At 33.9% G+C, this 11,625-nt stretch overlaps 1 protein-coding gene across 8 annotated transcripts; it reads left to right on the top strand.

Annotated features, from left to right (window-relative positions):
- The first annotated feature begins 2,141 nt into the window (after positions 1-2,141).
- LOC114931109 (uncharacterized) lies at positions 2,142-11,579 on the top strand. 8 transcript variants are annotated; one of them, XM_029303056.2, is made up of 12 exons: positions 2,142-2,388; positions 3,218-3,336; positions 5,311-5,371; positions 5,465-5,618; positions 5,703-5,857; positions 6,387-6,461; positions 6,579-6,731; positions 7,041-7,256; positions 7,602-7,787; positions 8,364-8,529; positions 9,627-9,707; positions 9,817-11,579. In XM_029303056.2, the coding sequence occupies exons 2-12, from the start codon at positions 3,314-3,316 to the stop codon at positions 9,930-9,932; spliced, it is 1,386 nt and encodes a 461-aa protein (XP_029158889.1). In that variant the 5' UTR covers positions 2,142-2,388; positions 3,218-3,313; the 3' UTR covers positions 9,933-11,579. The 8 variants fall into 8 exon arrangements, with proteins under 8 accessions (XP_029158889.1, XP_029158890.1, XP_029158892.1 ...); XM_029303057.2 differs by having other exon boundaries at positions 2,143-2,388; positions 5,465-5,639; positions 6,579-6,704; XM_029303059.2 differs by having other exon boundaries at positions 2,145-2,388; positions 3,218-3,332; positions 5,465-5,639.
- The last annotated feature ends 46 nt before the right edge of the window (positions 11,580-11,625 follow it).

The raw sequence follows: 11,625 nt of genomic DNA, 5'->3' as shown, positions 1-11,625 counted from the left end.
CGTTTCGGTTTATTATGCCTGTGAACCAATATACATAATTATTAAGCTACTTTACATCAGTAAACTCGGCAGTTTTAGCGGATTGTGTGTGTGCATTCGTTTCACAAATAAAATTCACCGAAATCATAAGATTAGCACGACATTAGGATAGACATAAGTCGAGTAGTGCACTTGAATAACTTGTTCTGACTGTTGAGAGGATAAGAGAAAGAGAGGATAATTACAGAAAGAAAATCAATTAATAATCTTTCAACAAATTATTACATTTCCTTATAGCATTACGATGTGGTAGAGTTCCGAAGATCGATCAATGATTCTCGAATTTCCGCTAATTTATGGGGAATATCTAATGTTATTCTGCATCCGTTACGTAGTGACTTACGTTAATTACACTTTTTTTAATGCGTGTTTTGTTTGTAAATGTATTAAGTTTGTATCGAGATAACGAGTCGCGCGAAGCTCTCGTCCCACCTCCATCCCCATAGTTTTGTCTTTTAAAATATATTTGTAGTTATCTATAATAATGTTAATGCCCCGAAAAACTCAGCCCAGAGCTATTCAATCTTCGTTCGACTTGTTTTCTTTGTGCGGTGTGCTCTCTAATGTGGCTGATGCACTCAGCGATTTTTGCGCTGAGCAGTAGACTTTTATTCTGTCGGTGGAAATAAAAACTCTTGGATATATATAAATCATGTTAGAGATTAAAATTCAATTTCACTTTATCGACATACTTATTTCTACATCTTGTCAACACACAGAAGCTACCGTATAATATATTGGTAGAGACATAAAAATTATGTACTTTGGTTTCGCTAAATGAAACTGTGCGCTACTAAATTGTAAAAATTTGAAAGTTTTTTTTATAATTAAAGTTAGAATTCATATTGAAAGATATTCATCTATTGAAACGTTTAATCCCGTATAAATCAATTTTATAAAAAAATTAAAAAATGATCATGTATGCATCTCCATGACAGTCTATCGAGATGTGAAGAATGGCCTTAAAAAATGCGGTGGACTCATCGAGATTCCGATAAAATATTCTGAATCGTACAAAGCGTTTCTTCAATAAAAATATCATCTATTTCAAAGTATCACCAATTAAATGATGCTGCTGTATTTCATTTTCATAAAAAAAAAAAATTAAAATACGATTCAAGAGCAGACGCGAGTGAGAGGGAAAAACGAGCGAAAGGATTATGGTATGTAGATTTTTGCGCGAATGCTTGTCTTTTTAGCATGTGTGTATGCGTGTATGTGCGCGCGCGCGCTTTCGATATTATTGATTTCGATTGTCAAGATCGAGATTGATCGCGTAAGAATCAGATTAATTTCAAAAAGAGCGATCGCATTGTGAATAATAATTGTCTGATTAGGATGTAATTCGCACTACGTACTACTAAGTCTTTACTAAGTTCTAGCGAGAAGAAGGGATACAGTTTTTGGCTTGCGCTCTGTTCATCGCTCTGTACGTGCGCATATGTGCTTCGAAATTTGAAATTTTAATGCCGATGTAATAAACGTTTAATAAAATCGATCCGAGAAAGGAAGAACTCGAGAAGCGGATTGTTTTCAAATCCTTGAATCATTTCGAGATTATTTTACATATTTTACAAATCAACAAAAATATTAGTCATTTTTTTATAGTCTTTGAATAAACATTTTTACATCAGAAATAAAAAAAAAAATTATCGGTTATAAAAAATTAATCTCAATAATAGGAATGACATAACAGCAGAAACCTGTTGTTATATATTATTGCAAAAAATGTTATAATCGTAAATGTGTCTGCTCATAACTAAAGTCAAGAAAATACGTTTCGCGAATAAGTATGAAAATTGTAAAAAATTTGGTACATGTTTTAATTTGTTTCACATGATAAATTTTTTTTTTTAGTCGTGATATACTCTTCTCTGTCGACAAATTCTACTTTTCTCCGAATCTTGTATTTAGTTAAAATCTGCGATGCGTTTTTTTCCTCTGCTATTTTGCTAGAAATATTGTAATTTATTGTGTGAAAATTCGTGCGCAGAATCGATTCAAAATAAAAAATATATCGCGTGAAGCTAATTTTTCGGGTCCGAATGTCGTCGACGGACCCTTAAGCGCCGCTTACAATTGTTACGCCACTGTTCGACGAAGCTTGGAAACTTCTGGTCTCCCGGTTTGCTCCGAGTATCTCGCAGTGAGAGTCTCGGCGCGTGATCGAGTACTTGTCAGGAGTACAGCTTCCGCTACCGCCGGTTTAGAACGTTGAGTAGTATCACGTGGCCGCGTGGTGAAGATCACTGTCAGCAGCAGCAATCCGCGCCTTCATCTATTCTTCGTATCTATATCCCTCCATCAAAATCTTCCAAAAGGAAGAAATTTCTTCGCATCTTCAACGAGGTAAATTAATAATATTAAATTGAATTTAAAGATGAGTAAAGATATCGTGAAAATTATACGCTTTGCGTGTAGATGTTCATCGATATAATATATGAGAAAGTTTCTTATATTGTTTTTTGCGAAAACAGAATATGTGTGCATGATACGATATAATTAAAAATTATGTGTATCTATAAATGTTTATAATTCAAAAGAAAGATTGAATTGATTCGAGATTTCTGCTATGCTATATAGAGAATAATTAGCATCGAAATCACTTACTGGAGATTTATATGTATATTGACCAGTCTGTTCGATGCTAATTCAAAATATGTCCTTTCTGACCTTTAAAAACATTAAACATAGAATCGCGAGTTGAATTATCGATTAGATATTAACGAAGTTGATGCCGAAACAAATTAGTTACAGATTTATAGACGGAAGAAATGAATAGTTTGCATTCATAATTAATAATTTAGATTATTATTATTTAAATTTTAATAATGTTTATCTTTGCAGAAAAACTTTACTTTATCGTTAAATAATATAATTATGAGATAATTATAAACGATTTTTATATCATAATCAAAAATATAGAATATTAATATTTTATCATATATATAGATATGTATGTATGTATGTATATATATATCTAATATTTTAATTTTGCAAAAGAATACTTCAAAGAATAAAATAGAGTCGCGGCTGTATATAATCTCTAACAATTGGTATTTAAAAAAATGTTTAATTTTGTTAAAATAATTTTTACACTGTTCTCGAATTAATTCCTACGTACAAACACATACATATACATATATATATATCCAGAGTTTTTATATTATGTTGATAGACACGAGATTTGACAGTCAACAAGACCTGCTGTACAAATCAAACAAAAACACGATAAAAACCGAAAAGACAAACACATCGTAACTACGATAACCAAATGACCGATGTAAATATGAGTGAGTAAGTACGATAGTAGAATTGAGTTGTGGAAGTTTTTGTACTAGACAGTCCACAGACACAATTCTTTATTATCGCTCCGTTTGGCACGCGACGCAAACATTCTAAGATTTACTATTTGACAGATTCGCGAAATCTCGAAGAGAACGAAAGAAAATATTCCTTCATATATATATATATATATATACATATATATATGTTACATTTCTTTATTTTGTGTGTGTGCAAATTTTGCTCTCAAATATATGTAGCTGAAAAAATTAAAGCAAAAAGCTTGGGCAAAGTTCAATTATCATTAATCTGCTATTAGATATATTACACATAAAAATATTACAATTAAGAAATTTGCCCCCGATTACTAATTAAATCCATTAATTTTACATAAGAAATTTTTTATTGGAATAAAAATTGCGAAATTAAATGTTTTAACGCAAAGTCTTTCTTTCTCTTCTCCTCTTATCGTATAATATACACATTACTTGTTGAAACGTCTTCAGCATCCATCGCAACAAATTATTCCGTAATATTCCCTGCCATCGAGTTTGACCCAAGAAAGAGAAACATTAAATTGTTTTTATCTAACTTTTAAATTACATGTGAACTTTGCATATGAAGAAAATGTCATTGATAAAGCAGAATAAAAAAAAGTTGCCTCGTCAGTAAATTGCTTATGTATCGTGCGCATTTATATAGTATATGTGTCATGCACGTTCGGAATGCGAAAAGATCATGAACGCGTGCTCTCACGATGTTTCATCAAAAATACAAAAATTTGCCGCTGCAACCGCGGAAAGTGCGATTAATCTTATTTAAAAAATCAAAGTAGATTAAAGCAAAATATGTTGTCATACATATAGTTCAGAGAGGGAGTATGTTGCAACCCGTTTAAACAAAAATCACCATCCTCATCCCCTCGTTTGGCTTAAAAGATATATTTCACCTGTCTTTCGAAATATAAATTGGTATATGTACCTATATATAAATAAATGAAATAAAATCTCTCCTATATTGAGACGTGTTCGCAAAATATACACTGAACAATTAGAATAGATAAAATTACACGTTTGAATTAAAATTGAAATATTTTAATAATAATTTCTCGTGAATATGTCCTACATTTGTAGGATTGAGATATTAAATTTAAAGATTAAATTTATCGTCAGTCAAATGCTTGCGCAAAAAAATTCTCAAGATGCGAAAATCGTCAATATTGCTTCGCGAGAATAAACTGCGCGTATAGATTATTATTATCGTAAAAGTTCGTGAAATCCGCAACTTGCTAGATATTCCTGTAAAATATTTAATTTATCCAGCGATCATGTGCATATTGTATTTTGCAATGAGAATACGTCGTTACTGGGCTTTCTTTCGGCGTTCCGCCCTGATAAGACGAGGTCGTGCCTCATCGATAGCAATTTATCATCATTTTCTTTCTTTTATTGTCTATTTTACGTATCTGAGTCATTAGGACTTAACTTGAGTCGGACTTAAAAGATTCAATGGGAGAGAGATTATGTTGACGATCATCGGCGAATCGTACATAAACATATTACTAGACTGATTTGCCTATCGTCAAAATAAAGAGAGTATATAAAGTTATAAATAGTATAGTTATATGTTACGTCAATCAACGCGTATTATCATTATCGAAAATCTTTGAATAAATATATAGATTTACAAGTCATGTGAGAGAAGAGAATTTATACCAGAGAAAATTTTCTCAGAACAATAGATTTTATATATTTAGAAGTTATTTTTTCTTTTATTCTGTTTTATTATAGGCTTCAACAGTTATAATTTTGATAATTAATATATATAAATATACATTACATAAAATATAATATTATATAAATATATGTATAAAATATAATTATAAATATATATCAGTTTATATATGTATATACACATGTATTAACTCGCATTAAAATTAAATTTATAAACAGGCCGTTCGTTCATTGTATTTAATATTTTTTCCAGGCACTGTGATTTAACTTCCGACATAAACATGGCCACGGAATACGAGGATTCGTCGGACACAGTGAGTATTCCAAAATTAAATATCCGCAGAAATATGCGTCGAAATGAGCAACTGATTGATCTGAAACAAACGTCCTGTTCACTCCTTCGTTAGACAATCGTGGAAACGTCGAAAAGCGATTGCGACTGCTCGGAACTGAAATTGCTGCAATCGATGGTGGTGCAAAGCTCATTGAGTCAGGCAGCGCTGAAACTCGCGGACAAGTTTCTCTGGACCGTGGAGAAGTGCGCGGAATGGAGTCTACCTGGTCAGAAGTTCGTTGCTTTAGGTACGATCCATAAATCGCGCGATCAATCGATAGATTTATACTCCGAACTCGCGCTCCTTTCAGACGAAAATGGAAAAGCCTCGGAAAAATTGGAACTCGTGAGACCGTTGCCGTGGATCTTATTCCTGCCGAGTTTGGTGATGCTGCGTACGATCAGGATAACGATGAACATAGGCGCCTTCGTCACGGGTCGCTCCCAAGTCACGCCGAGTGGAATAGTACGTTTTTATACTCATAATTTAATACTCGTTAAGGTGCCTTTTCATACATAGTATACTGCAGCAACAAATCGGTCACGTGATCAACATTTATTAGAGCATATTTCTTTGTTCTCTTATTATTTCAAGATTAAAATTACGATTTTTGCTTTTATATCTTCATAATAATCTATTTTATTCTTAAAATCCATTATTTAATTAATATAATAATAATAATAATAATAATTAGAATCAAAACTAGTTGCGTGTTCTTCTGCTTTGCTGCCTTTGCTGTTCGTTCAATTAAACTTCACCAATAGCAACAAACTGCTGCGGCAGCATGCTGCACATGAAATGGTACCTTTATGCATCATTTTCGCGTCAATGAGGAAATAATAAAGCAGGTTTTATATATTCTGCACTGATCTCCCCATCGCGCAGCTTTATAAAATTCCGACAAATATTACTTTGCTACTTGGCTATTCAGAAATTTCCGTCCTCTTTATCGCTCGTCTCGTTTATCATCCGCTAAACGCTTCAACCTTGACAGGTAAAATTCGTGCAGCTAAGTCGCAGACGACTGAATGACATAAGGAATAATGGAGCGAGGGAGAAACGGGACAAGGTAAGAACATATCGCGCTTCTTCCAATCGATAAGGAACGCGAAGAAACGCGTTTCGCTCCTTCGGAGAGACAATGGGATTAATAGTCACAATAATAGTCTTGTGGTGATGGGTGTAGGATGAGAAATTGTCGATGTACGAGGCCAGGAAAGCCCTCATCAGATCCATTCGTCTGACCTTGTCGAGTCTGTCCTGTCTGGACACGTCCAAACCCACCCCGTCGCCACCACCCACTAAAATTCACGTTAGTAGCGCCCTCGATCCCAATGCAGTAAGTAGAAAGCATCGAATGTAAATTTGTGTATATCGATGGGCATGCAATTTTTCTTTGTATATATGTCTTTACAACCAGTTTTTCAAAATATCACCTTTTCTGTTTTTTTTTTTAATTATACTACTGTCTTTAATTTTTGTATCTCTTGACATATTTTGCACATTTCTGCAATGGGATTCTATGTTTCTAAATATTTTTATACAAGGAATGCGATGTCTTTTTCACGAGTTCTTACACGTAGAAAATTTTGAGAAGATTATCAGAAAGTATTATTATTTGGTGAAAGAACGAGACATTTTTTTCAAGGAGACGACAACATCGGAAGAAAAATCAGTGACCGAATCAACAGATGCTACAGAGAAGGCAGAACACTTGATAAGTGATATCGAATCGGAGGAGGATGAAAAGGATGAAATGGAGGATGAGCAGGAAGAGACGGAGACTCTGGAAGAGAAGGAAACTCTGGAAGAGAAGATCAATCGACTTGCCTTGGAGAGCAGCGACGAAGATGAGACTTTCGATGTGAGTAATCGAGATGTGACAAGTGAATTAGACTCTCCCCTCATTCATTAAGTAACCATCTTATTTAATAAAAAAAATCATTTATTTCCCTCATTTATTTCTTACGTGAAATAATTCGCATTTTAATCCTCTCGTCGAAGTAACGTTAAAATTAGCGTCTCGTATTCAATTTGCAAACTCGAAGGAGACTCGCTGATTCGACGTGACCCTCCTTCGTCGACAGATAGCCCGCGACGACTTGGACGATATACATACTTTGTTCGTTTCATTTATAATTTATATTTGTGCCTTCGCCTGATAGGGAAAAGATTTATCTGGCCACGTTTCAGCTATCGTCTTTTTCAGCCGGCCAATTGCAGCGTTTCGAGCAACGAGAGCGGCAACGAGGACAACGAGGACAATGACGACGAGGTCGGCAAGGACGACAGTAACGTGTCCTCGAGCGAGCTTCGCGATATCATCGAAGACAGGGAGACGATGAAAAATGAAATCGAGCGTTTTCAGGATGCCGAACGAGCATCCTCCGACCAGGTAAACTAAATCGTCGACAAATGCTTTGTGGAAGGAGGAATACGTCGTTGCCGAAAATTGAGAAATCGATTTTTTGATAGTTTCGGGTAATTCAGCGCATAAGCGAGAAAGTGCATAAAAACACCACCGCATTTGCTTCGACAAATTTCGTTTCAATTTTCTGTCCCTCACAACAAGACTGATGATGAAAAATATTATTTAATTTATGAAATTTATTTAATTTATATATATGTAATTAATAGTTGTATATATAATTATAATTATATATATAATTAATAATTGCAATTTTTCATTATATATATAAATTCAAACAATTTACATATAAAATAATTTGAATATATATATATATATATATATATATATATATATATATGTGTATATATATATATATATATATATATATATATATATGTATATGTATATATTTAAATATACATACATATGTCGCTGCTTTTACACCCGCGAATTTTCGCACGTGACGCAAATCGAACATCGGTATCGAGGAGCGGTTTATTTCTTACGACGCTTTAGGGACAGGGTACGTAAATGTTCAACGTGCCTGTTCAACGAATTTAGAGATCGCCGATCGAGGAGAGCCGCGATAAGGTAGAGGAGCGCCTCTCTCAGCGTATCGACTCGCCCACGTGTTATACACCTGACAGGTCCAGCCAAGAGGGCGATCCAATCTTCTACTCGCCGATCAGCTCGGACAGTGATACACCGAAGGCGCCGATCGCCGAGAGTAAGTGATTCTGCGTCTCCCGATGTAGCTGCTTCGCGTGGTGTTTATTTTTCTTATTTACGTTTTTATTTATTTATTTTTTTTACGCTACTTTCTCGCCTTCTGCTTCGCTTGCATGTGCATTCGCTTTCCGCGTCAGCAAAATTGGCTTTCCAATCGCATAGGACAACTCATTCAGTTATTATGCATATATAATGAACAAGCAAGTTCGTCGATGACTGGTTGCTTTCAATGTCATTAATGATGATTGGCGTTATTAACAATTATATATAGAGTACTCTATAATTGATGGTACAATCGCTAAAAAGATAACAGTTTTACGTGGAAAAAATTAAATAAAAAATGTAGAATAAAATTTTTCGAAATTTCTGAAAGTATTAATATCATATTGATCAGTTTTAAGCTTAAAAGACCTAATTTTTTGAAGAATCGTTATCTTTTAGGTTGTCGATCATTAATTGCAGGGTACTCAATGAATATTATTGAAATGGAGGCCGCTATCGGCAAAATTGTTTCGCACGTGATAATGATATTATAGGTTGCATTAATTAGCAGGAATTTCATTGAAGAAAAGTAACGCGGTTTTTTCTCTTTCATCGCATTGTTTTAAAGTATTTAGATTATTTTATCGGTGACCCCGACATACGAGACGATCGAAATAAAACGGCAATATAAATTACACAATCGAGAGAATAATTCGACTCTTGACTTTTTTTGAGAGAACATTTTGTACAAAATTGATCCTAAAATGTGAAACGCAAACTATCTTTTTATTCTGGCGCTATGAAAATTCACGACACTGAATCCTGTAAAATCGATTATATTTAATTCGTCATTTATTGTTTTGATAAATTATTCAAAAAAAGAAAGCTTGAGAAAACAAATATATGTACGAAATGAGTTCGATGATAATTATACAACTAATTTAAGAATTGAGAATTTTGTAGAGTAAAGCACTAATAATCACATAGAATAGTCATTGAACATATATTTTTTTCGACGAAATGCTTTCGCAACTGATCTAAGGCTATATAAAAATGTATCGTGTATTTAAATAAATAAAGTCAATTGTATTCACATGATTAATTTGTGCCTAGAACGCGTCTCGAGAGACTCCCTAAAGACGAACGAGTATGTCAATGGTGAAATACATTTCATCTCAGCATCAATGATTTCAGGTACATAGTCAATTGGCATGAGCTGGCTTTTCTTTTCGCTACGTCGCTAAAGCCATTTAATTCCTATTCAGATCGTCTGACAGATTCGACTTTTATTCTCTTTCGGCAGAGTCGAAGACGTCCGGAGAGACCAACAATGGCACGGTCGTGGAGAAACGTAGCACAAACGTGAGTAAATGTCACAAGGGTAAACGCACGAGTCACGGCAATCGCAGGAAAAAATAAAATCAACGGGAGCAATACAGGGGACCGAGAGAGAAAAGAGGGTGGGAAAGAGAGAATAAAAAGAGCTTAAAGCCTTCTCTTCGGAAAGAGAGTCGATTGTTATCAGTGATACAATATTATCCCACGTATCGAACGTCATCGATGGTTACGCAATTATGTCGAGGGATTAAGTACGATTTGGAATAGAGATATAACTCTTTGCTTCGAGCGCAATCGCTGAGATATAATAAAGATATCGGGCTATCGATATACACATTCTTGTATAAAATTTTCGACCTCATCAAAAAATTGCCGAGTTATCTTCTCAGTTGCTCGGTAATTATTGTTTTGTGGGGGAGAAAAAAATTATTCAACGATTCAGGAATGTTTTGTCGAATTTTTCGACGTTTTGCGATGTTTCTCTAAAAAAAAAGGAACCGATCCAAAGTTGTTATTATCAATCTCGCCTTTTCTCTTTCGAGAATAATTACAAATTGCGCAAGAAACGAAAGAGGAAAAGGATAAAAATCGTTTGAAATTTGGGATAAGATGATATTGATGAGGGAATCGAATTAATTGGACCATCGGTCGATTAGACGAGCAACCCGGAGTGAATTCCTGATTATTTTCACGCGAACCTTCGATCCAACGATAAACTTCACTCCGTTTCTAGATGGAAACTTTGTCTAGACAAGCGACAACAAACACGACTGCATCTAAATCGTGGCCATGCGTTCAAAGTACGCGTCGAACATTATTATCGTACTTACTTACTTAGACGCAACAACGCGTCTATCTCCGAACGATTACATAATTGCTGATGGTAAATTGTACGTATTTTGTTTCTTCGATACGGTAATGGCAAAAATGCAACGTGTACGAAAATGTGACTAAAGTCTGCGTGTTATCTTTAAAACTGCTGCTTCAACTGGTTTGCTCGGATATACACAACGCTTATTTATGTAATAACATCCGTGCAGAAATGATATTATTATGTCTTACATATTCCAGAGTCGTTAATCGCGACTGTAAAATGAATTTTAATTTTGATCAACATGCAGGATGATATTTTTTTTGTACGATATGTGCAAACTTTTTTTATCTTTTTTTTTTATACTATAAAAAAAGGACTGCGAAGTAAATGAGAAAATGATTCATATATTTCCCGGCCTCCACTCTTTGTCATTTTCTACATTTATTTCGTTATGTAAAAACAAAAGTTTGCAACATTCCTACATTAGTTAAAGCATAATCGTCTAACTTTTTAATTTTAATATTTAAATTATAATTGTATGTCTTCTTCTGGCGATATAACAATATATTTTTTTCTTAAACAATCGCACTTTCGAATACCGATAATGTCAAACTATTTGTCGAAACTATTCATTCACACGTTTCATTCTCTATTGTCTCTATTTATTCCGATTCAATCTGATTTTGATTACGAAGATATAAGAAATGCGCGCGCAGACTTGGAAGCGGTGTAATTTATAATCTTATAATTTATTACATAATCTTTTTATTATAATTTAATTATAATTACTATTTTTTCCTTTTTCCTCGCGAATGTATAATAATGTTACCGAGATTGTTTTATATTGCGCGTTATATCTCGTTAAGAAAAAAACTGTATACTTGTTCTTACGATAATAAATTATTCGATCATAATTATATATGCATAATGTCTAATGCGCCTCTGGTGGAACGATTATTT

This window comes from Nylanderia fulva, unplaced genomic scaffold (assembly GCF_048542155.1).
Source record: "Nylanderia fulva isolate GAGA-0341 unplaced genomic scaffold, ASM4854215v1 Scaffold1, whole genome shotgun sequence".
NCBI lineage: Eukaryota > Metazoa > Arthropoda > Insecta > Hymenoptera > Formicidae > Nylanderia > Nylanderia fulva.
This window is presented reverse-complemented; position numbering and strand designations above follow the sequence as displayed.